The sequence below is a fragment of the Oncorhynchus mykiss genome, chromosome 5 (assembly GCF_013265735.2).
Source record: "Oncorhynchus mykiss isolate Arlee chromosome 5, USDA_OmykA_1.1, whole genome shotgun sequence".
Lineage (NCBI taxonomy): Eukaryota > Metazoa > Chordata > Actinopteri > Salmoniformes > Salmonidae > Oncorhynchus > Oncorhynchus mykiss.
In genome coordinates this window covers 27980488-28007411 of record NC_048569.1, presented here as the reverse complement: position 1 = coordinate 28007411, position 26924 = coordinate 27980488, and the positions used below count along the sequence as shown (strand labels likewise).

General features: G+C 42.5%; 1 protein-coding gene across 3 annotated transcripts; it reads right to left on the bottom strand.

Annotated features, from left to right (window-relative positions):
• Positions 1 to 12988: 12988 nt before the first annotated feature.
• Positions 12989 to 24767, bottom strand: LOC110523528 (sphingomyelin phosphodiesterase 4). 3 transcript variants are annotated; one of them, XM_021602296.2, is made up of 20 exons: positions 20710 to 21029; positions 20153 to 20247; positions 19902 to 19988; positions 19575 to 19711; positions 19374 to 19449; positions 19151 to 19259; positions 18981 to 19033; positions 18721 to 18872; positions 18377 to 18509; positions 18205 to 18276; positions 16768 to 16857; positions 15902 to 16044; positions 15691 to 15781; positions 15427 to 15524; positions 15092 to 15255; positions 14736 to 14941; positions 14115 to 14342; positions 13894 to 14025; positions 13666 to 13794; positions 12989 to 13438 (listed from the first exon to the last, which is right to left on the bottom strand). In XM_021602296.2, exons 2-20 carry the CDS (start codon positions 20189 to 20191, stop codon positions 13130 to 13132), a joined length of 2448 nt encoding a protein of 815 aa, XP_021457971.2. In that variant the 5' UTR covers positions 20192 to 20247; positions 20710 to 21029; the 3' UTR covers positions 12989 to 13129. The 3 variants fall into 3 exon arrangements, with proteins under 3 accessions (XP_021457971.2, XP_021457972.2, XP_021457974.2); XM_021602297.2 differs by lacking the exon at positions 20710 to 21029 and adding an exon at positions 24731 to 24767 and having other exon boundaries at positions 12997 to 13438; XM_021602299.2 differs by lacking the exon at positions 16768 to 16857 and having other exon boundaries at positions 12997 to 13438; positions 20710 to 21021.
• Between the last annotated feature and the right edge of the window lie 2157 nt (positions 24768 to 26924).

Below are 26924 nucleotides of genomic sequence, written 5' to 3'. Positions count from 1 at the left end.
TGCCCACTGAAGTTGGGTACAACGCCAAACTGCAGTCAAGTCAAGACCCTGGTGAGGACCGCAAGCACGCAGATGAGCTTCCCTGAGACGGTTTTTGACAGTTTGTGCTGAAATTCTTCAGTTGCACAAACCCACAGTTTCATCAGCTGTCTGGGTGGCTGGTCTCAGACGATCCCTCAGGGAAGAAGCCAGATGTGGATGTCCTGGGTTGGTATGGATACACGTGGTCTGTGGTTGTGATGCCGGTTGGACGTACTGCCACGTTCTCTAAAACGACATTAGAGGCGGCTTACACTAGAGAAATTAACATGTTATCTGGCAATTATCTAGAGCATGGCATCATAAATAACTACATTATCATTTTTAGATCAGTCAGTCAATTTACCCATTATACATTACGGTTTTGATCCTCTCGAAGACGGCTAGGGTATTAGTTGAGAAATCTGCCTATTTTCCTCAAAGGTATGCAATGTCACGATTTCAATGCTATACAATATTACAGAGAACAAGTTAATTATCTCTCATTGCTGAAAATATTTGTAATGTTGTACTTGTTCACGTAATTCATGCTAATGTTGGGTTATTGAGTTAGCGTCCAATTGACTCACATTCACTTCTTGAAGGAGTGAACTCCTTGTCCCAGAATGAACCGCACGGCCCATTGACAACGAATGGGTAAGGTTCACAATGACCGTTAATACGATTCCAATGGAGTTTCCCATCTCCTCAAAAGTATCTTTGGCCCAGGGAGACTGCATATGAATGATGACAGTCTAGCGAGTCCAGCCATCGTGGTTTCATCTCGATGTGATATTCTTAGCCGGACTTAGAGCTTTCCACATGAACAAATACTAAATAATTTCATAGAATTGAAAGAAGACCAGTTTCTCTTGGTCACAGATGGACGAAATCACTTCATGCTTAAAGAAAAGGTTCACCCATTTTGAACGTTAAAATGTTTTTGTGCATCTGAGTGATGTTCTATCGATTCCCTGGGTCATTTTATGTTTTCATGTGTATCTGAGTTATTGGCGTTCAAACATGGAGAAATGCTTGAGGGATCACCATGATAAAGTCTCTCACTACACTGGAAGTTAATAGGAATACGACTTTTAGTTTGCGAAAATGTCTATCATCAGTGACGATTTTAGCATGTAAATCTTGGTGGGGCAAACAGGAAAAAAAATCTATGCATGCCAGCAAAGCCACTACACAACACTAAACAATACATTCATTGCACTATAACGGTGACAAACGGTGCCCACAAACTGTTAGGGCCAACATAAAGCTGTCCCAACAGCAGTCCCAACACTACTAGACCTGGCTATCAGCTGAGCCTTGACTGGTAGCAAAACAGTTAATTCAGCCTCATTTGCTGCCTTTAAAAAAAACATAGCTGATATGACTGACTTGCTTAAACAAATGTGGTTTCTACTGACAATTGAGATGTACAAACTATGGCATAAGGTGACGACGAGCGCATAAGAGGCAATCCGTAATTTCAATTAAGAAATTGAGGAGCGAGCTAGGACGGGCGTAGTCAATATAACTGTTTGTTCAGCACTTTTGAAATGTACAGCGACAGAATTCAGAACATGGGTCGTTCTTACAGTATTCTCCCTGTACACCAAGTTAGAACCGTAGGATAAATAAAAGGGGCACATAAGCAGACAATGAAAGCTCTTACAATATTAGATAATTACATTTCTTAATAAAAGGCTATAGGCTACATGTGCTTCACCAAGTCAGAACAGTAGGTTAAATTATGTGGGGAAAAGGGACCAAATTATTAGGGTGAGGCACATGGGCTAACTGCTTACTACAGAACATACACTTAGTATTACTTTCTTAGCTACAGTATACATATCTCCCTGGCATATTACATCATTTATGCAGCAGCATAGAATACTTTTTTGAACCTTGTTGTTCTGTGCTCACTTGAACAGGAAGGTGGCGCGGAACTCTGAAAAAACAAAGTCGAATCACGATGACGTCAGTGATCTTCAGGTCGAAGCTCTAGAAAGAGGCAGAGTTCCCGACTTGCAATTCCGAGTTGGATGACCGTTCAAAACGTATTTTCCCAGTCAGAGCTATTTTCTTTTTCCAGTTCCCAGTTGTCTTGATCTCATTGAAGTCTGAAATGTCAGAGTTTCCAGTTGTTTTGAGCACGGCAGAAGTCATGCTGGATTGACAGCAAGGCCAATGTCGAATGTTTATCCTTTTAAGCTTGGAAAAGAGACCCATAACCTCAGACTTGGACCACACACCCACTCCACTGAATAGCAGGCTAGTGATTGCTTTGCAATGCTTGAAGTTAGCCACTGATTCCTTCCAAACCAGTCACTGTTGATTTTGCGATTTTCAACTTGTTGTTGGTAATGTTTATGTCCAATGATTCATTATTTCCCTTCATATGACAAGGATTGAAAAGGATTTGCCAGTAGATTGTTGACTTGATTCATGATAATGACTCCTAGCTAAGATTTGGAAAGTATGACGTTGACGCTGTCCAATCAAAGCTACTGTAGATGTAACGTGATTTGACATCATTTTATCTGTGGCCAATGACCTCGAGCCTTCTTGGATGGGCACTCGTAATATAACTGTATGGCAGCACCCAAGGGGCTTGAATTTTCGAGCTCTACCCATAGATTCTGCGTTGACATAGGGTCCCCATGAGTGACAACACCAAGCCAGTCACGGAGCAACTAGGGAACATTACTAACCCCTACACTCCGTATTTTTCACTTGCTGCCCCACAACCACAGAAAGCACTGAGCTAGGCTGAAACACCTGCATTTTGGAGCTGCCTTACACAAGAAAGCAAAAAAGAGAATGTTTGTATGGGACTTTATTAACTGAATGATATACAGTACCAGTCAGAAGTTTTGACACACCTGCTCATTCAAGTGTTCAAACAAAAAAGTGTTAAACAAATCATATTCATATCAAATAAAAATATATTTTATATTTGAGATTCTTCAAAGTAGCCACCCTTTACCTTGATGACAGCTTTGCACACTCTTGGCATTCTCTCAACCAGCTTCATGAGGTGGAATGTATTTCAATTAACAGGTGTGCCTTGTTAAAAGTTAATGGAATTTCTTTCCTTCTTAATGGCCGTGCTGCTCCTCCAGTTTCAACTGTTCTGCCTGCGGCTATGGGATCCTGACCTGTTCACCGGACATGCTACCTGTCCCAGACTTGCTGTTTTCAACTCTCTAGAGACAGCAGGAGCAGTAGATATACTCTGAATAGCCAACTGACATTTACTCCTGAGGTGCTGACCTGTTGCACCCTCGACAAAAACTGATTATTATTATTTGACCCTACTGGTCATTTATGAACATTTTAACATCTTGGCCATGTTCTGTTATAATCTCCACCGGGCACAGCCAGAAGAGCCACTCCTCATAGCCTGGTTCCTCTCTAGGTTTCTTCCTAGGTTCTGGCCTTTCTAGGGAGTTTTTCCTAGCCAACGTGCTTCTACACCTGCATTGCTTGCTGTTTGGGGTTTTAGGCTGGGTTTCTGTCCAGCACTTTGTGACATCAGCTGATGTAAGAAGGGCTTTATAAATACATTTGATTGATTGATTAATGTGTTTGAGCCAATCAGTTGTGTTGTTACTTGGTAGGGGTAGTGTACAGAAGATAGCCCTATTTGGTAAAATACCAAGTCCATATTATGTCAAGAACAGCTCAAATAAGCAAAGAGAAACGACAGTCCATAATTACTTTAAGAAATGAAGGTCAGTCAATGTGGAAAATTTCAAAACCTTTTAAAGTTTCTTCAAGTGCAGTCGAAAAACCATCAAGCGCTATGATGAAACTGGCTCTCACCAGGACCGCCAAAGGAAAGGAAGACCCAAAGTTACAGTTGAAATCGGAAGTTTACATACACTTAGGTCGGAGTCATTAAATCTTCGTTTTTCAACAACTCCACAAATTTCTTGTTAGCAAACTTTAGTTTTGGCAAGTCGGTTAGGACATATACTTTGTGCATGACAAGTCATTTTTCCAATAATTGTTTACAGACAGATCATTTCACTTATAATTCACTGTATCCAGTGGGTCAGAAGATAACTTAGTGTATGTGAACTGTGCCTTTAAACAGCTTGGAAAATTCCAGAAAATGATGTCATGAATTTAGAAGCATCTGAAAAGCTAATTGACATCATTTGAGTGAATTGGAGGTGTACCTGTGGATGTATTTCAAGGCCTACCTTCAAACTCAGTGCCTCTATGCTTGACATCATTGGAAAATCAAAATAAAAAGAAATTGTAGACCTCCACAAGTCTGGTTCATCCTTGGGAGGAATTTCCAAACGCCTGAAGGTACCACGATCATCTGTACAAACAATAGTACGCAAGCATAAACACCATAGGACCATAAGAAGGAGACGCGTTCTGTCTCCTAGAGAAGAACATACTTTGGCGCGAAAAGTACAAATCAATCCCACAACAACAGCAAATTACCTTGTGAAGATGCTGGAGGAAACAGGTACAAGAGTATCTATATCCACAGTAAAACAAGTCCTATATTGACATAACCTGAAAGGCAGCTCAGCAAGGAAGAAGCCACTGCTCCAAACCGCCATAAGAAAAGCCAGACTACGGTTTGCAACTGCACATGGGGACAAAGATTGTACTTTTTGGAGAAATGTCCTCTGGTCTAATGAAACAAAATTGGAACTGTTTGGCCATAATGACCATCGTTATGTTTGGAGGAAAAAGGGTGAGACTTGCAAGCCGAAGAAAACCATTCCAACCGTGAAGCACGGGGGTGGCAGCAGCATGCTGTGGGGGTGCTTTGCTGCAGGAGGGACTGGTTTAATTCACAAAATAGATGGCATCATGAGGAAGAAAATTATGTGGAAATATCTCAAGACATCAGTCAGGAAGTTAAAGCTTGGTCGCAAATGGGTCTTCAAAAAGGACAATGACCCCAAGCATACTTCCGAAGTTGTGGCAAAATGGCTTAAGGACAACAAAGTCAAGGTATTGGAGTGGCCATCACAAAGCCCTTTGTGGGCAGAACTGAAAAAGCGTGTGCGAGCAAGGAGGCCTACAAATCTGACTGAATTACACCAGCTCTGTCAGGAGGAATGGGCCAAAACTCACCCAACTTATTGTGGGAAGCTTGTGGAAGGCAACACAAAATGCTTGACCCAAGTTAAAAAATGTAAAGGCAATGCTACCAAATACTAATTGAGTGTATGTCAACTTCTGACCCACTGGGAATGTGATGAAAAAATAAAACTTGAAATAAATCACTCTCTACTCTTATTCTGAGATTTCACATTCTTAAAATAAAGTGGTGATCCTAACTTGCCTAAGACAGGGAATTCTTACGAGGATTAAATGTCAGGAATTGTGAAAAACTGAGTTTAAATGTATTTGGCCAAGGTGTATGTAAATTTCTGACTTCAACTGTACCTCAGCTGCAGAGGATAAGTTAATTTGAGTTACCAGCCTCAGAAATTGCAGCACAAATAAATGCTTCACGGAGTTCAAGTAACAGACACATCTCAACATTAACTCTTCAGAGGAGATAGTGTGAATCAAGCCTTCATGGTCCAATTGCTGCAAAGAAACCACTACTAAAGGAGCAATGGACATTAGACTGGTGTAAATCTGTCCTTTGATCTGAAAAGTCCAAATTTAAGATTTTTGAATCCAACTGTTGTGTTCTTGTGAGACTTACAGTAAGTAAACGGATATCTCTGCATGTGTGGTTCCCACCGTGAAGCATGGAGAAGGGGTGATGGTGAGGGGTGCTTTGCTGGTGACACTGTCAGTGATTTATTTAGAATTCAAGGCACACTTAACCAGCATGGCTACCACAGCATTCTGCAGCGATACGCCATCCCATCTGGATTGCGCTTAGTGGGACTATCATTTGCTTTTCAACAGGACAATGACCCAACTCGCCTCCAGGCTGTGTAAGGCCTATTTGACGAAGGAGGAGGGTGATGGAGTGCTGCATCAGATGTCCTGGCCTCCACAATCACCTGACCTCAACCCAATTGTGATGGTTTGGGATGAGTTGGAACGCAGAGTGAAGGAAAAGCAACCAAAAAGTGCTCAGCATCTGTGGGAACTCCTTCAAGACTGTTGGAAAAGCATTCCTCATGAAGTTAGTCGAGAGAATGCCAAGAGTGTGCAAAGCTGTCATAAAGGCAAAGTGTGGCTACTTTCAAAATATATTTTGATTTGTTTAACACTTTTTTGGTTACTTCATGATTCCATGTTTTATTTCATAGTTTTGATGTCTTCACTATTATTCTACAATGTAGAAAATAGTAAATATAAAGAAAAACCTTGAATGAGTAGGTGTTTCCAAACTTCAAATCAAATCAAATCAAATTTTATTTGTCACATACACATGGTTAGCAGATGTTAATGCGAGTGTAGCGAAATGCTTGTGCTTCTAGTTCCGACAATGCAGTAATAACCAACAAGTAATCTAACTAACAATTCCAAAACTACTGTCTTGTACACAGTGTAAGGGGATAAAGAATATGTACATAAGGATATATGAATGAGTGATGGTACAGAGCAGCATAGGCAAGATACAGTAGATGGTATCGAGTACAGTATGTACAAATGAGATGAGTATGTAAACAAAGTGGCATAGTTTAAAGTGGCTAGTGATACATGTATTACATAAGGATACAGTCGATGATATAGAGTACAGTATATACGTATGCATATGAGATGAATAATGTAGGGTAAGTAACATTATATAAGGTAGCATTGTTTAAAGTGGCTAGTGATATATTTACATCATTTCCCATCAATTCCCATTATTAAAGTGGCTGGAGTTGAGTCAGTGTCAGTGTGTTGGCAGCAGCCACTCAATGTTAGTGGTGGCTGTTTAACAGTCTGATGGCCTTGAGATAGAAGCTGTTTTTCAGTCTCTCGGTCCCAGCTTTGATGCACCTGTACTGACCTCGCCTTCTGGATGATAGCGGGGTGAACAGGCAGTGGCTCGGGTGGTTGATGTCCTTGATGATCTTTATGGCCTTCCTGTGACATCGGGTGGTGTAGGTGTCCTGGAGGGCAGGTAGTTTGCCCCCGGTGATGCGTTGTGCAGACCTCACCACCCTCTGGAGAGCCTTACGGTTGAGGGCGGAGCAGTTGCCGTACCAGGCGGTGATACAGCCCGCCAGGATGCTCTCGATTGTGCATCTGTAGAAGTTTGTGAGTGCTTTTGGTGACAAGCCAAATTTCTTCAGCCTCCTGAGGTTGAAGAGGCGCTGCTGCGCCTTCTTCACAATGCTGTCTGTGTGAGTGGACCAATTCAGTTTGTCTGTGATGTGTATGCCGAGGAACTTAAAACTTGCTACCCTCTCCACTACTGTTCCATCGATGTGGATAGGGGGGTGTTCCCTCTGCTGTTTCCTGAAGTCCACAATCATCTCCTTAGTTTTGTTGACGTTGAGTGTGAGGTTATTTTCCTGACACCACACTCCGAGGGCCCTCACCTCCTCCCTGTAGGCCGTCTCGTCGTTGTTGGTAATCAAGCCTACCACTGTTGTGTCGTCCGCAAACTTGATGATTGAGTTGGAGGCGTGCGTGGCCACGCAGTCGTGGGTGAACAGGGAGTACAGGAGAGGGCTCAGAACGCACCCTTGTGGGGCCCCAGTGTTGAGGATCAGCGGGGAGGAGATGTTGTTGCCTACCCTCACCACCTGGGGGCGGCCCGTCAGGAAGTCCAGTACCCAGTTGCACAGGGCGGGGTCGAGACCCAGGGTCTCGAGCTTGATGACGAGCTTGGAGGGTACTATGGTGTTGAATGCCGAGCTGTAGTCAATGAACAGCATTCTCACATAGGTATTCCTCTTGTCCAGATGGGTTAGGGCGGTGTGCAGTGTGGTTGAGATTGCATCGTCTGTGGACCTATTTGGGCGGTAAGCAAATTGGAGTGGGTCTAGGGTGTCAGGTAGGGTGGAGGTGATATGGTCCTTGACTAGTCTCTCAAAGCACTTCATGATGACGGAAGTGAGTGCTACGGGGCGGTAGTCGTTTAGCTCAGTTACCTTAGCTTTCTTGGGAACAGGAACAATGGTGGCCCTCTTGAAGCATGTGGGAACAGCAGACTGGTATAGGGATTGATTGAATATGTCCGTAAACACACCGGCCAGCTGGTCTGCGCATGCTCTGAGGGCGCGGCTGGGGATGCCGTCTGGGCCTGCAGCCTTGCGAGGGTTAACACGTTTAAATGTCTTACTCACCTCGGCTGCAGTGAAGGAGAGACCGCATGTTTTCGTTGCCGGCCGTGTCAGTGGCACTGTATTGTCCTCAAAGCGGGCAAAAAAGTTGTTTAGTCTGCCTGGGAGCAGGACATCCTGGTCCGTGACTGGGCTGGATTTCTTCCTGTAGTCCGTGATTGACTGTAGACCCTGCCACATGCCTCTTGTGTCTGAGCCGTTGAATTGAGATTCTACTTTGTCTCTGTACTGACGCTTAGCTTGTTTGATAGCCTTGCGGAGGGAATAGCTGCACTGTTTGTATTCGGTCATGTTACCAGACACCTTCCCCTGATTAAAAGCAGTGGTTCACGCTTTCAGTTTCACGCGAATGCTGCCATCAATCCACGGTTTCTGGTTAGGGAATGTTTTAATCGTTGCTATGGGAACGACATCTTCAACGCACGTTCTAATGAACTCACACACCGAATCAGCGTATTCGTCAATGTTGTTGTCTGACGCAATACGAAAAATGTCCCAGTCCACGTGGTGGAAGCAGTCTTGGAGTGTGGAGTCAGCTTGGTCGGACCAGCGTTGGACAGACCTCAGCGTGGGAGCCTCTTGCTTTAGTTTCTGTCTGTAGGCAGGGATCAACAAAATGGAGTCGTGGTCAGCTTTTCCGAAAGGGGGGCGGGGCAGGGCCTTATATGCGTTGCGGAAGTTAGAGTAACAATGATCCAAGGTCTTTCCACCCCTGGTTGCGCAATCGATATGCTGATAAAATTTAGGGAGTCTTGTTTTCAGATTAGCCTTGTTAAAATCCCCAGCTACAATGAATGCAGCCTCCGGATGAATGGTTTCCAGTTTGCAAAGAGTTAAATAAAGTTCGTTCAGAGCCATCGATGTGTCTGCTTGGGGGGGGATGTATACGGCTGTGATTATAATCGAAGAGAATTCTCTTGGTAGATAATGCGGTCTACATTTGATTGTGAGGAATTCTAAATCAGGTGAACAGAAGGATTTGAGTTCCTGTATGTTTCTTTCATCACACCATGTCACGTTAGTCATAAGGCATACGCCCCCGCCCCTCTTCTTACCAGAAAGTTGTTTGTTTCTGTCTGCGCGATGTGTGGAGAAACCCGTTGGCTGCACCGCTTCGGATAGAGTCTCTCCAGTGAGCCACGTTTCCGTGAAGCAAAGAACGTTACAGTCTCTGATGTCCCTCTGGAATGCTACCCTTGCTCGGATTTCATCAACCTTGTTGTCAAGAGACTGGACATTGGCAAGAAGAATGCTAGGGAGTGGTGCACGATGTGCCCGTCTCCGGAGTCTGACCAGAAGACCGCCTCGTTTCCCTCTTTTTCGGAGTTGTTTTTTTTTTGGGTCGCTGCATGGAATCCACTCAGTTGTCCTGTTTGTAAGGCAGAACACAGGATCCGCGTCGCGAAAAACATATTCTTGGTAGTACTGATGGTGAGTTGATGCTGATCTTATATTCAGTAGTTCTTCTCGACTGTATGTAATGAAACCTAAGATGAGCTGGGGTACTAATGTAAGAAATAACACGTAAAAAAACAAAAAACTGCATAGTTTCCTAGGAACGCGAAGCGAGGCGGCCATCTCTGTCGGCGCCGGTACTTGTATATATACCGTTCAAAAGTTTGGGGTCACTTAGAAATGTCCTTGTTTTTGAAAGAAAAGCACTATTTTTGCCCATTAAAATAACATAAAATTGATCCGAAATAGTGTAGACAAGTGTAGACATTGTCAATGTTGTAAATGACTATTGTAGCTGGAAACAGCTGATTTTGTATGGAATATCTACATAGGCATACAGAGGCCCATTATCAGCAACCATCACTCCTGTGTTCCAATGGCACGTTGTGTTAGCTAATCCAAGTTTCTCATTTTAAAAGGCTGAATGATTATTAGAAACCCTTTTGCAATTATGTTAGCACAGCTGAAAACTGTAGTTCTGATTAAAGAAGCAATAAAACTGGCCTTCTTTGGACTGGTTGAGTATTTTGAGCATCAGCATTTGGGGTTTCGATTACAGGCTCAAAATGGCCAGAAACAAATAACTTTCTTCTGAAACTCGTCTATACTTGTTCTGAGAAATGAAGGCTATTCCATGCGAGAAATTGCCAAGAAACTCAAGATCTCGTACAACGCTGTGTACTACTCCCTTCATAGAACAGTGCAAACTGTCTAACCAGAATAGAAAGAGGAGTGGGATGCACCGGTGCACAACTGAGCAAGAGGACAAGTACATTAGAGTATCTAGTTTGAAAAACAGACACCTCACAAGTCCTCAACTGGCAGCTTCATTAAATAGTACCCGCAAAACACCAGTCTCAATGTCAACAGTGAAGAGGCCACTCCGGGATGCTGGCCTTCTAGGCAGAGTTGCAAAGAAAAAAACATCTCAGACTGGCCAATAAAAATAAAAGATTAAGATGAGCAAAAGAACACAGACATTAGACAGAGGAAGATTTGAAAAACATGTTATGGACAGACAAATCTAAGTCTGAGGTGTTCGGATATGTCTGTTGGTCAAAATGAATTAAATTCAATCAGAAAGAAAAACGTTTGTGAGATGCATAAAAAATAAAAAGATGCTGGAGTAGTGCTTGACACCATCTTTCAAGCACAGTGGAGGAAATGTGATGGTCTGGGAGTGCTTTGGTGGTGGTAAAGTGGGAAATTTGTACAGGGTAAAAGGGATCTTGAAGAAGGAAAGCAATCACTCCATTTTGCAACGCCTTGCCATACCCTGTGGACGGAGCTTAATTGGAGCCAATTTCCTCCTACAACAGGACAATGACCCAAAGCACAGAGCCAAACTATGCAATAACTATTTAGGGAAGAAGCCGTCAGCTGGTATTCTGTCTATAATGGAGTGGCCAGCACAGTCACCGGATCTCAAACCTATTGAGCTGTTGTGGGAACAGCTTGACCGTATGGTACGTAAGAAGTGCCCATCAAGCCAATCCAATTTGTTGGAGGTGCTTCAGGAAGCATGGGGTGAAATCTCGTCAGATTACCTCAACAAATTGACAACTAGAATGCCAAAGGTCAACAAGGCTGTAATTGCTGCAAATGGAGGATTCTTTGACAAAAGCAAAGTTTGAAGGACACTATTATTTAATTGAAAAATCATTATTTATAACCTTGTCAACATCTTGACTATATTTTCTATCATTTTGCAACTCATTTCATGTATGTTTTCATGGAAAATGTATTAGGGTAGCTAGAACTTTTGAATGGTAATGTGTATATATTTGACATTGTTTGCAAACTGATATGTGACACATATTGCCAAAATAATACACAAAACCAATTATTTTTTGCTAAACAAGTGGGGCTCATCTGCCCTGAATGACAGATCGCCACTGCCTATCATAAAACATTTAACGCTTTTTAACTAGGCAAGTCAGTTAAGAACTAATTCTTATTTACAATGATGGCCTACTTGTACAGCCCCCGGCCAAACCCTCCCCTAATCCAGACGACACAGGGCCAATTGTGTGCCGCCCTATGGGACTCCAGTCCATGGCCGGTTGTTATACAGCCCAGGATCGAACCCGGGTCTGTAGTGATGCCTCTAGCACTGCGACTGCTGCGCCATTCCGGAGGCTGTATTCTCTCGAATGAGCCATTGATCATATTTATGCTATATTTCTACCTCGAGAATTTGATTTAACGAAGGGCCTAGCACATTTTTCCTATTTGTCTGCCTCTTTAGATCAGGGTGCATTGCATGGTACCGTTGCCAGAGATATAGAAAGTTGCTAGAAATCCAATTAATGAAGGAACGTATAACGTCCCACCCGGCAGACTGCTGCGTCATGCGATTGCTAAATGTATGCCGCATTCAAATCAATTGGGAACTCGGAGAAATACGAGGTAAAATCATATCAGTACTCTAAAAGGAGGCTTGAGTTCAAGGTTGCAATTCCGAGTTGGATCACCGTTCAAATTTTTCTAAGTCGGAGCTCGTTTTTTCCCCCGATTCCCAGTTGTTTTCAATTTACTGAACACGGAAGGCAGAGAATTCCGATTTACCAGTTGTTATGAACGCGGCATATGTCGAGAAACTGGCCTACTTTCATAGAAAGTACGTAATGTCACTATTCCAACGCTATACGATACTATGTATAGCAAGTTAATTATCTCACATCTCAGAAAATATTTATGTTGTACTTTTGTTGACAAATTCGTGCTAATTCTTAGAACCCCCAGAATGCACTTCCTCAAAGGTATATACCGTTGCGAATGGGGACTACGCTGAGGCACATTGATCAGCAGGTTGAACATGGTGAGATTGTAGACTCCTAAATTGATAGTTGTAAAATCTCCTAAAATAAATGCACTAACTAGCCACATTACATGCTGATATTGTATTTGGTATTTCAAGTACAAATAAATGTTCATATTATTTGTACTTGAGCTTGTGTCCTCAAAAGTGAGGACAACTCAGCATTTTTCTTTTTTACAAGGTCAGTTCTAGACCTTTCGAAAACTAGGACAGTGATTGTTTATGGCCAGCTCATGAAAAAATAAATACGTTTGAGTGTCTATTTCGGCAGAAACCTACATTTTCCTCTACCATTGAGGTAAAAATACTAGTGCAAGAGTCTTTACTACACCTGTAAATCTTGTAGTTTGAGGATAATCACCACCATCCTTTCATTGTTCAAGTGACAAACATTCAATATCTTGTTAGAATTTTAAATCAAACAACTATCCTTCACATATCAACCAGTAAAACTGCTTAAAAATATTAATATTTAGCGTAACGTCATCCAAACGGCAATGTGCTTGAATTTATTTACAAGATTAAAAAGAAACAACATTTATCACAATAGGTGGCCCAAGCATGAAGGCAAGTGGCAAAAAAAAAAGCCATTTCATTCTCCTGCTACTGGAACTTGAGTTTATCTCCAAACAGGGCAACTTAAGAGTCCGTAGAGAAATCCTCCTGTAAGGATGAGTAGTGTGCTGGACATGGGGCCGAGTGAGAACAGTGCCCCAAACAGGTAAAGCAGTAGAAGCATCAGCAGGGTTCTGTAGCTCGCCAGCATGCGCAGGCTTAGCCGCGGCCGTCGGTACCTCTCTGCTGTTAGTCGTGTCTCTGGGCTCCTGCACCTGCCATCCGCCGCGGCCTCGGGGCTGGCCAGGTAGTGCCGTCCCAACTGGCCCAGGAAGTCCGGCCGGGAGCACAGAGCATCCATGTGACCTCCGAACTTTGGATGGGAGAGGCAACAATTATGACAGGCCAAAACAGACAGAATTCTGACTTCTATGGAAACCCATTTTCTCTTAGTTCAGCTTTTGGGTGTATACAACAGATGTACATATTTCAGAATAGATCATGATAGTTTACAGCACTGCTGAGGTCTCACAGTCAAATAGAGATGACAGGTTCAGGGTATCAGTTTTGCAAATTGCAAAGAATTGCCATGTCACATACCCTCTCATTCACCAGAGATGAGATCTTGAAGAACAGTCTGACCAGGATGGCGTTCTCATAGCTCCTGATGGGCTGAAGCTCTGGGTCCCCTTGGTACTCTATCTCAAATCTACGCAGTCCATTGATGACCTGAAAAAACATCACATATTTAACAGTGTGTGGATATATCATAAGGGATGTATGTGTGTTGAAGGGGTTTGGTTATTAAAGTTGAATAAGTAGTCTGACCTGCATCCGGCCCAGGTCTGTGAGGATGAGTCCGTTCTCCCCTTGAACACAGTCTGGTAGCTGCTTGGAGTTCCCATCGTCCTGACCAGAGCCTAGGGTAGCCATCAGCTGAGACAGTTGTCCTGCATTCAGCTGTAGACGACAAAACATAGCATGAGTTGAGGAATTAAGTCTGCATTAGCTCATGCTAAATGTTCAGGAAAAGTGATATGTAAACCTACCCGAAATATCTGACAGAGGTAGTCCAGTGACCTCTCCAGAAACTCATGGGTCTTAACACACGCCCCGGTGTCATCCACCTCTCCTCCATTGAAGGTGTAGTTGAGGTCAGGGGAGCCCATTCCAAACCAGGACATGAAGGAGTTGTTGGCCGCCACCTCAGCTGACTGATCTGACATCTTCTTGGCGGTCTGCCTCGCCTGGTCGATGATCTGAATGAGCTTCAAGACCTACACCAAAGGAGGATGACAACTGACCACGTTTATAGTTGGTCCATCTAAGCAAAAGGGCAGGCCTAGGCGGTTGGGTCTTTTGATAAACAAGAATAACGTAGACTTACCAAGACAGTCAGCAAGCAACAGCAACAGAGTGCAGTTCAGAGAGATCTAATCTTGCAGAATATAGCTAGCTCATTTTACTAGCACTGGGAATTTCCAGGGACCTCACGATACTTAGTTGGAGATACGATATGTATTGCGATTTGATACTGCAAGTTTGTGATTCGCTTAGAAATCTCAGATCTTTTCTCCCAAAGTTGGGCTCAATTTCAGAATTGGAATTTGCAAACTGTCTGGAATTGAAATTAACTTGATCGCTAGTATGGTCCCCTCCGCTCCACTCACCGTGCCCCTCAGCTCCATGCCGAACATCTGTTTATACTGACAGTCTTGGCCCTCCAGACCATACACGTGGCTCTTCACCCTGAACACCCTGTCTGTCACCACAGGCTGCCGGGCCGATAAAAAGCTGCCACCGTGGCCCGGCGAGAGGAAGCACCGGTGCTGCCGGTGGTGGAGGACATGCTCCGGCTCCAGAAACAGCTGCTCTCCTGGAGAGGGACAGAAAGTGGAAGGACAGGAGAATTACATTAGGACAGGGCAGTGACAGCTCAGACTGCTATAGCTGGACCATTACATGACTATTAGTGCATATACATCACACAAGTATCATAAGGCTGGGTGACTGTTTTTGTCCTTACCTTTCTGAATCATCTCCGATAGATTTGGCTGAGCGAAGACTTTGGCCACCCTGAAGACCATTAGTGCATTTTTGACGTTGACCAGGTCTGTGCGTACCACCCTGTTAAGGAAGCCCTGAAAGAGCTTGGTGTACATGAGCAGGTTCTCCTGAACAAACAAGCTCCTGAATTTTTTGTTGAGAAAAACTGGTTAGGAAGATTAATGTAAAAATGTGAGGAAGCAATAAGACAAATATCTAATTCCTTGTCAGTACTGCAGAGTCAAAGACTTGAAGGAAGCACTACAAACACATTTATTCAGCCTGACCCATCTGGTGATCCAACAAATAACTCACCATTTCTCAGGTACACCTTTGTTCTGGTCTGTCTGAGGATTGGTCTTCTCTCCTGTGTACCTCCATGGCTGGATGTAGCTAAGCCACGTCTCCAACACCTAAACGTAGAGATACAGTGGTGCTTTAGAGATAAGAGCACACAAACATTTTTATCTCCATTATAGGAGGTGGTGAGTTGTATTGGTTGGACCCAATGAAAATTTGTGATTGACACCAACACTTCACCCAAGCTGAGAAGGTTGAGGATTGAGCTGTGACACCTACCACTCTGAAAGAGGCATCTAAAGGCCAGTGGCCAAAGCAGTGCTGGAGGAACACATATAGCTTCTGCTGGACAAAACGATGTACCACCACCCTAGAGACAGACCAACAGTGAATTAGAGGCCAAACTAGATCCAGACCATTTAAAGTTACAATAAAGTTGAGAATGTCGACCCTAATGTCTGACCCTGGTGGTGCTCACTGCTCAACTCACCTCTTCAACTCCTCCAGGGGGCTGGTGTGGGAGTGAGCCGAGGAGGAGACCTGCTCAGGTTTCAGGCTGCAGGAGAAGGCATGGAGGTGCTTCACTAGGAGACGAACCACCAGAACGTGCTCCTCTGTTGGGGTGAATGGCTCCTGAAACAGCCAGTCATACACAAATCCACAGGGACAGCAGCCAATCATAAGAAGCTCCTCGGATAACAATAACCAATCACACAGCGGGCTTGGAACATAACCCCTATTCCTGGTACTGTTTCTCAAATGACCCTGTTGTTGAAAAAGTCTATCTGGAAAAGGCATTCCATGTGTCTAGCTCAGAAACAGGCACAGACTTTAAATTGAGATTCAGGCCCATTATTCTTAGAGAAAGAGGTAGACAATTTGATGATGAATTCATTGATTTAGGGCAATGTGGTTTTTGAGGTTTTGAATACTGTAGTATTGTTTGCGCAGAATGGAAAAATGTGAAATGAGAAAGAAATGGTACACACATTAACCACATAGTAACATAGCAAGACATGCTTTAAAAGAAGAAGGGTACGTGCACATGCGCACAAAATAAAATGTCAAATTCTCCTTTCAGGGATATTTCTCTATTGGCCATATTCTACTGTGAGATGTTGGTCTGACATTATGTCAAAATGGTGTGCTGTCAAAATGGGGCCCATCCAAGGATAGGTCTTCGACTGGTTGCGTTCAGGCAGTTGGTTTTATAGAATGCACTGTAACAGCATTCAAATGCTTTCTTGAAGAGAAGTACCCTTGACCTTCCTGTCCTAACCTTAGCGCTACTCTGTCTTCAGGGCCTAGGTTTACCTCCAGCAAGCCTAGTGGGATTGAATGAAAAGGGAAAAGTACTTGGTACGTGTGGAGGGTTCCAGAGCCAGGAGGGGTCAGGGGTTGGCACAGCATGCTGGACATACTGAGGCGATACTGCAGCAGCGCCAGCTGTACGACCCATCACAACCAGGGGAGGAAGAGGAGGGAAACAACATTACAGTGGGGGGGAAATAGGAGAGAGAGAAGAGGGAGGTGAACATGAATAGAAAGGATAGGGTGCATCCAAAGAAAAAGAGGTGAAGACCAAAAAGGGGAGAAAATGAGCAGAAACAAAACAAAGGATAAAGACAAACAGAAATATATTGACCACATGAACACAATGCTATGGCAGCTAGAGTGATGTAGTAGCCCTTTCATACCAAACACAGGAAAGATGAATGGTTTTATCTCTACAATGAGGGACACAAAACATGGTTAAAAACAGATTTCTTAGAGGTTTTTGGGAAGAACGGTTCAAAGGTAAAAGGATTGTTTCGGTCCAATGGCCATGACCGGTAGTTTTTTTTAGGGGGGAGTGGGAGTACTGCATCTCTTACACTATGGACAACCACATACTTTAACTATACATTCTAACAGAAGATGGCATATGTACTAGGCTACTAGGTGATAGCAGGGATAGGAAGAATATGGCTTTTACGCCTTTGGGGATTTGAGAGGTGTATGGATAATGAAAAAGACTTGGCTAGATTATATTGAATGGATGTAGAGATGGCAAACAGCTGAACAGCCAAATAAACAACACAAGGGTACTGAAACAGTGAATGGAGCCACAGACAGCATGCACAGGTCTGAGAGAAGCAAACGCACTACTACCAGATACACATACAAAAATAAGTGCAGTAAATTTGCACTGCAGTTGCCCATATGCCAATAATTCAGCAACAAAAGAAAATCCTCCAAACAAAAAGCCTGCCTTTCATATAAAATTAGAAATGCCTGATCCCATGCCCTTTTTTGATTGGTTTGACATTGAATTTTGATCATTTTGACAGTATTCATGCTTCATAATCTATGCAAATAAAGACAGTCAAGACAAACTAAAGCCAGACCTCCCTCTGTCTGATTTTCCAGTTACCCTGAAAGATGTATTAGAAATTGAAAAAAAAAAAAAAAAAACTCATATACAGTGAAAAAGGAGATGGATACAAATCACATTTCTATAGCCCAGATGAGAGTGCACATCTTATTCAGATAGAAATATTCCCCTCTAGTTAAAAAGAGTACAGTGGGACCCGTTTTGTGTCCCAGTTGTGAAAGCCAGGTTGATTTGATGCAGATCACCATGTGAGGCAAATGGTACTCAATGGGGTGAGCCCTGCTGTGGTTCAAGTGTGTGTGTGTGTGTGTGTGTGGAGGGGGAGGAGTAGTGATCAGCCAGTCAGCCGTGCGGTATTGCAGTGCAGGTGAAGGGGTTGAGCCTGGTAGTGGGAAGGGCCATGTGTGACATGCTCTTACCTTCACCTGGGGGGACTGCAGCTTCTGATACATCTCCAGGGAGTAGTGATGCAGCCACATCTCCACAAACACCTGGGGATAACACACACGTCTTATTCCCGATACCCTAAACACCTGACTGACAGTTCACACCAAATCCATTCATGGCTGACAAATGATGAAGGCGGCTCACCTGTAGTAATGCCTCTGACCTCCAGATCTCCTGGGCTGCAGGGTCAGCAGTGACTGAGGGCTGATGGGATATGTGGCGCTTAAGGAGGCTGGCGCTGTGGATGCCATACCCTGCAAAAGGCACGCTGGGAGCCCTGGACACCAAAGACATGACAGTGCGCAGTGAGTTTCCTAGCATTAGGAAGGAAAGAGAAACTAAAAGGAGGCAAAGGAATAAGAAAGTATGTGCTCTTATTGGACAAGTTCAGGTAGCATCCTTCAAAATGTTATCACCCCACTGATCACAACCCTGTTAGCGCCCTCAGTCACATCTGACTTTGGAGTTCTATCCCCACTGTAGAGTACCTGGGAGCAGGTGGAGACACAGAGCCTCTTTTATAGATGAATGGAGAAGGGGGAACACTGCCCTCTGTAGGAAGGAAATACTTGAGGTAGGTGTCCACTAGCACAAAGTATGCACTATCCAGGCTGCTCACATGCTGTCCTAGAGAGTAGTTCTGAGAACACAACATCAAAACACTTGTGTGAGGTCAAATAATATAGTCTGATTCACGTATCACAAACTACCAAAATAAGATATTGTTATGACAGTTGAGCATCGTTACCTTTGGTGTTATGAGACTGGAGGCAAACATAAACATGTAATATTCAAAGGGATCTGAAGAGGGTTAAGGACATACCACCAGACTTTAAAATACACCAAAATCACAAACATACATTGTCAACAATGTTTTTGAGAAAGCAAGGGCCGAGTGAGTTTGAGCGTCAAGGATACTGAGTGCCAGGCTGAGTGTCTGCAGACCAGACAGAGGAAAATGCAGCTTGTTGTTTAAAAGTGGGCAATCTGGGAGAACACCTTCCTGTATGGACACCTTTACAGGACCCTGCAAGAGGGGAGGAGAAATAATAAAGTGGTTAGTGTAAAAAAAAAAAAATTGTGGAAGACCTTGCTATGTATCAAATAAAAAAAGTTATGTTTAAAAAGAGATGCGACTTACAGGCAGGAAGCTGACTGGTATTTCATATTTGTACTCCTCTGCTTGAAGCTTGTACACAAGCTTCATCATTGGACCACTGAAAATCACACGATCATAATTAAAATCAGTAAATTACTGCTTTTCTAAAATTCAACGTCATAAAGGTAGACAGTGGACAGAAAGACACGGGAACACAAAGACAGACATAGGATGACAGACTACCTAGGATTGAGAAAGTCCATAACGATGTTGTACTGATTGCTGCACGCCTGCAGAAATCCCAAGTTCCAGCCCACGATGACACCGTCAAGACTGCCGAAAACGCTCTCTACCAGCCAGGGGAAAATCAGGTGCAGCTCCTGCAGAGAGAGATAATAACAGAGGATGAATGTTTTTAGGTAACATGGTTGAGTTGAACCAGGTTCAGGTACAAAGCTGACATGCTGACTGACTAAACATTGACATAGGTCAGATCATCAATATCCAACTATAACTACAACCCCCCCCCCCCCCGTATAAACAACACTGGCTTATACAGACAAACTGTACCTTTGCAGGGTAGTCATCAATGACCTTCACCAGCTCCTGGCAACACTGGAGAAAAGGCTTGGTGGTCGAGTCCATTTTCAGGTTGGCCTGTAAAGAAAAGACAACATCATTACTGCTGACAACAGTTACTGCTGCCACGGTACTATGCTAGCGATTATGTGACAATGACTTGGCATTGTCTCAAATTCAAGTAGTCAACATGAAGTTCACATGTTGCTCATGACGAGCAGCAACACAATATACTAACTAACCAGAAGGTAACTGGGCTGTTGCATGGCTGGGGCAGCCATAGAAAATTCTAGTTAGACGAGACGCGGTCAGACGCGATTCAGAATCCAATTGACACCTGGATAGACAAAGCAGAAATTGTTCAGAGGGGCTTTGTTGATATTGTGATTATCTATATCAAACAAATTAGGAGCATAGCTAACTACAGTTAGCTGGCTAGCTACCCAGTGAGGGGCACATATGACTACAAAACGCTTAAACACCGGAAGCAAGATAGCCAATAAGCCATTCAAATTTAAACGTGGCTGAAACTATAACCACCAGTAATTACATAGCTTTGCGTTGGATAACTAACGTTACCTAACATCAGCAAGCTAGCACTAACGTTTGCTTTCTAGCTAGCCTGCCTGTGGTTAGCTAGCTTTCTGTACTGCCATCAGCTTGTGAGCTACCGTTAGCTGGCTTAGTTTAGCGGCTAAATGTGGCAGGCAGCAGCTAACAATGCTACGGGCTGACAAAGCAATTTGTTTTCAAAATAGCCTCATCTCAACATGCACTGGGTTAACTTAATGTTTCTTACCTCCCTCGACAAAAAATGGCCAGACTTTCCAGTTCATCAAATATATGTATCTTAGTCCTATCTATGTATATGTATCCTCGTCCTATCTATGGGTTCCAATCTACCGCGTTTCTATCAGAAACAGCATAGCGAAGCGAAATTATGTCATTTCGCTGAAGGATGTGGCACGCGAACGCGCGCTCCCGTGTGAATCGTGCCTGAAGGAAGGAAGAGCTAGGTACAATATTGTAGGTAGATGGCAGTGTTGCCACCTCCAAAAAGTTTTAGTAGACCTAGGCCATAGAGATAGATAGAGGACTCATCTTTGTATCTGTGCCATTATAGCTTCTGTGAGCCTCAATGGCGCTGCCCATGCGATCTCCATTTTAAAGTAGTACATTTTCTTCTTCACAATAGGCTGATCCCTCCTGATGACCCGGTTGGACATGACTCCAACAGGGTCACCCGGAGGCATCAGCTAATGACGTTGGAGGTCCCACCCAGTTGACTACGTTAGAAACCCTCAATTATGCTGCCCATGCTAGTACAACCTTTTGGCTACTAGAGGTCTCTATCCTTCTCTATGTCAGGGTTAGGCAACACTGGTCCTGGAGTGCTGCAGGCACTTCATGTTTTTGATTTAACCAACCTGGAAGACCAGGTGTGTTGAATTTAGGCAATCACTGAACTGATCAATTAGCTCAGTTGTCTGGTGTGGTGTATAGTTGGGGCAAAATCCTGCGGCACTCCAGGAACCTAGGTCGATGATGAAAGTTGGTTCATAGACTACATGGAATTGTGATAAAGTAATATTACTTACTGCAGGGTGGGATTACCGAATGGTTGTGGGCCCCCAGGAGGTTGGGGGCACCCCCAGATAGCCAAATGTGTAGAATTGCAGAAAATTAGCTTTAAAAGCTCAATTCTCTCTCAGCCTCATGGCAAAATGTGAACAATAGCACGAGATGAGCTATTAAACAGCACACTTTTTCTCTGACCCATGGAAAAAAGTGTAGAATGGCTGGAAATGAGCTTTAAAATTGCTACATTTTCTCATAGCCTCATTACAAGATGTGTAGAATAGCATTATAAAACGGCACATTTCTTCTACACAAAATGTGTTGAAAAGCAAAGTTAGCTGTCTCCCCCCCCCAATTAAAAAAAAAAATCTGTTTTCCTAAAAAAGGCCCCTGGGCCCCAAATGCAGTCCAGCCTTGACTTACGGTTAAATATTGTTACATTTACATAAACTTTCTAAGTATATCAACAATCAATCAGGTGAATCAATCATGGATGGTAGATTTTTTCAAACCCCTTAACTGAAAGAAACTAACTCAAGATAGGTGCAAAGTATGCTTTTTGCAAGTGCAAAGTTAAGTGTGCTTAGTGTAGCCTAGTATGTGGCATAACTATTGGTTTGTGTGTATCTTTATGATGTGTTTTAATTTTACAGTGACATGCCCCTGTGTTAATGGAGTATTAAATCCCAGCGGAACAGGCTTACAAATCGTATTACATCCTGTTTTGATTTAAGTGCGCGCATCCCTCACAAATACCCTTTGGAGTCCCCTGTCCTGCCGGGAAATTAGGCAGTGTGTCAAAATGATTAATCAATGGCTGATTAATAATTCTAATTTCATCACTTTAAACTGCAGAGCGTTATTGCAGTAGCATCCCGGTCTAGGCATTCAATAAGCTCCTGTCTTTCTCTGTGGATGCCGATGTGGGCTTATCCGATCTGATAATACCTCTGATTAAAAGGGACTCTTTACGTTTAATGATTATATTTTTTCATAAGGATAATGCAACAACAAACAGGATTACAGAACAATAACCAGATTTATCAGGATAATACAACATTTAAGCACCAAATATCCCCTAAAAAGAGATCACCTATAGTATTTATGCTCACAAAAAGTTGAATGAGGTACTGTATGCATCCCATGGTCCAATGACTCTCTGTCCTTTTGGAGCATATTTTAATATACTATTACTATATAACCCGATTAGGAAAAGAAAAGGCCCATGATCAGTGATAATACATATGGCAGTGGAGGGCAAGCACATGAATATAATAATAATCAGATTAATTTCCATCAACTCCAAACCCCCCTCCAGCCATTTACATAATACCACTAATGTGGGTTTTTACTGGATGGCATACAGCTTTTGTCAGATTTTACTTTTTATAGCAGTTGGAATTTACGCAGCAGGTGAGGGAAATGAACGTATCAGGTTAGGATAATTAGGTTAAGGTTAGGAAAAGGATTAGCTAAAATGCAAAATAAATGTAACTTTTTAGTTAATTTGACAAAAGCTTTATCCCTTCAAGCCATGACCACTAATGTGTGACCAAGTCCCCATTAACCTATGGCATCCCGGAGAGAACAATTTCAGGCTACAAAGACCCCGTGTGGCATTGTGAGCAACACCTTTTCAATAAAACATTTTAACAGGTTCCTTAGCAACAGTGTTGAGAAACAAAGACCTTGCCCTGGTTCCTCTATGACAGAAATGCTAATTGGCCTCATGGAAGGCACCACTTAAATGTGAAATGAAAGCAGATGAATAAAGCTGTATGTATGCATGGTATTCATGAATAATGTGAACCAATTCTGTGAACTTTGATTGCATAGGTTTAGTTGCATAGGTTTGAAAAAGGTTTTTGGGAATGAGAATCAAGGAGGAGAGGCCACACACAAAGACAGTGATTTTCACTGAGACATTCCAAATATGGCATTATTGTATTCTGCATATGAATACTAACCTCATAATTTCAATGTTGTTTTTAGACACACACCACATACACACACTGCAGTTCATGTTTATGCATTTGTTAAGGTAGAAGACCCAACAGCCTAGTTAGTTGGGTTTTGTAGCACACAGTTGGACAGCAGGCTGAGCAGTGTTACCAAATATATATATATATATATATATTTTAAAATAATAATTTCCAGTGCTGTAGGTCCACAGTGCAAATGACGACTAACAAGAAAAAGCAAATGGCTGAACAAGGAAATTGTATTTTTATTTTATTTTTTAGATAGGATAGGTCTATCTATACCAACGACAGGTGAATCAGCACATGAAACAAAAATATATCCCAAAACAACTCTCATTTTTAAAATTTTACATAAAAAAAGATGTGGAAATAGTATAATGCATTTTAATAAGCACAAAACATAATATTGTGTCACTGACGCTTCAGAATGGATTATCCCAACTCTGCGTGCACTACACAGGAAAAGTAATGGATGAGACAGGCGTGCTAGTACGCTCCCCAGAAGAACACTCAATGTAAAACTCTCAAGATAGTGAGTTGCGGTAGAAATGTTACAAAGAAACAGATAATTCTTTGCAAAATAAGCAACGTAATGACATGGTCTAAGCATGAATGTAAAGAACCACCATTTCTGACACATACTGAGCATGAATAAATGAGAAACTGTAATTAAACCACACTGGGCACAGATGTTGATTCAACATCTATTCCACGTTGGGTCAATGTCATTTCATATAAATAACGTGGAAACAACCTTGATTCAACCAGTGTGTGCCCAGTAGGATGTGACAGCACACAATATTAAATAGGCCTAGTCTACTACTAGCCCAGCAAAAAAAGTTATTCCAGTGTCATGTGAAAAATCTAACATCTAGGCTAGCCTAAGTACCAGTATGTTTAGCTAACATTCCACTCCTTGTACTCTCTGTTATATGACAACGATGTTTAGCATGACAGGAGGGGCAAGGAGTGGAATAATAGTCAAACAGACTTGTACATAGGCTGCATTTTACAGTAACCTCATTAGGATTGACAGAACAACATATGTTTGTGTTGACTGGGAAGTTAACTCACCTGTAGTTAGCTAGCTTTCTGTACTGCCATCAGTTTGTGAGCTACCGTTAGCTGGCTTAGTATAGCGGCTAACCCAGTTGACAATGTGGCAGGCAGCAGCTAACAATGCTACGGGCTGACAAAGCCATTTGTTTTCAAAATAGCCTAATCTCAACATGCACTGGGTTAATTTACAATGTTTCTTACCTCCCTCGACAAAAAATGGCCAGACTTTAATCCAATAACAAAAATATCCAGTTTCCCCCCTCCTCTTTTGTTAAAGTAACTGTCAAGTGAAAATCTTATTCATATTCTGTTAACTCATACCCAAATAATGTTGTTGACTCATCCTAAATTGGAGAACAAAACACACAAAAAAACACCTCAAACTTGTATCTCAAATAAAACAGTTCTTCTTCTATGGTGTATTGGTGATCGCACAATTTAATGTGCATCCCGCCACCTACTGTCAGGATTTTTTTTTCAATGAACAAACTAAATCAAACAACTTTTCTGTAAAAATGTTTACAGATCGGACCCCTACACAGGCTCAAAGGGGTTTCAGATGTAAAATCCTTATGTCCCAAAACCTTTTCTGCTGCAGCTACAATAATGTTCAGTTTCTTAGACTTCTTTGAGACTTGAGCCGTACAGTTTTTAACTGTGGCAATCAAAGCCACAAAATCCACATTTTTAACACACATGTTATCTTTTGACTGGCAGCAAACAACAGACTGTGGCGCATCCACTACCATATCTTCACTAGCATCACTTGTTTTCTCATTTCTTATAATCGCCTCCGCATAAGAGATTTGATTGATCACTCTGTACCCAATGACTATTGAAAACTTGCTATGTCCTCATTGTGATTTTAAAGACGTGTTTCATACTTCTTATTTATACACTTTTGTAATATTTATGAAACGCATATTGATATATTTGGTGGCACTTATTTGTTTTTCCCTTTGCCTTCAACCCCATTCGATGTGTAGAACGGATGTGGGAGGGGCTAGGTCTACATAGGGGTGCAAATGTAAAAAAAATCACAAAAGATCTGACGAAGGCCGTGAGGCCGATACGTAGGCTTATTACATATCAGTGGTACTATCAAGAGCAGTGTGCGGTTTCCTTTTCCCTTCATCTTGTTCAATTGTTGCCATGCACCTGCAAATTAGATTGCTCAGATGTGCCAGTGCCTTTTGAATTTTTTAACATATACTTAATAAAAAAATGTTTGGAAGGAAAATGTTTTCACTCATATTGTAATTAATTATAGGTAATATTTAATAGAAATCTTGAAACACTGGACAGTTATTTTAAAGTCATAAAAAGAGACAACAAACCTGTGGTCTGGGGGTGGGGGCTTTGTCTCTGGAACAGATAATAAGAGAGCTATATTGCAATCAACCTGCTTGGGTCTGTGCATAGTTTTTTTCAACCCTGTTTTACTTGGGATTGAGGGGAGGACAAAATAAAGGTGACCCTTGTAATTCCATCCGTATTTCCCCTGTGGCAAATCAACCCTTTATCAAACGGGGCCTCATCTGTCAGTGCAAAGACGGTATCAGACCAATGGATCGGCCTTTATTTGAGACAAGGCTATCATCACTCTGTTGCTGCTGCGATGGGAGGAGTCAGGCATTTAGGGGTGTTTTTTTCTGTTGCCATTGATGGATGTCACCTTCTTGACCACTCTGTGACCAAGATCACCTGGAGAGGAGCCAAACCATCGGTTATTTTTCTCTCTAGCTCCATATTGTACCCCAAGATGAAATCAGGGAGGGACTGTGGATCTGTCTCTGTCCATTCATCACACGCAATATCTCAGACGGCACTGGCCCAATTTTGACAAAACTTGGGTGAATGAGTTGTCTTTGCCATAGAAATACGGCATTTACAAAATGATCTCAATTGGCCCAAGGTAGGGGGCTGCATTATTTGTGTGGGGCGACATGTTTACTGTTGCCTTGCTTTCATATGTCAATCAATATGAATGGAAAAAGACAGACCATAATAAAGGACATGGATAAATGAACTCTGTATCGTCAACAATACCACCCCTGTCCTTAATTTGCTGCTCGTTTTATGATTGAAGATTCTATGCTTGACCTGAATTCTACTATACTATACTATGTTTTTAGCATCATCTTTGATGATAAGTTGTCATAAAAATGTAAAGTAGTCATTACATGTACACATTATTTATTAGACCATTTTAATTAATTGCTTATGTGACCTGATTGGTTGCAGGTGTGAATCTGGAGAATGCAAAGCCACCTGTTTCCTCAAAATGGTGGTGCATTTCCTGCTTGAGCTGCTTTTGTCTCCAAGTCCCACACCAGACTTGATAAACTGGAGAGGGGCCAAATCATTTGGCCTTTCTCTCTTTACATGTATTTTT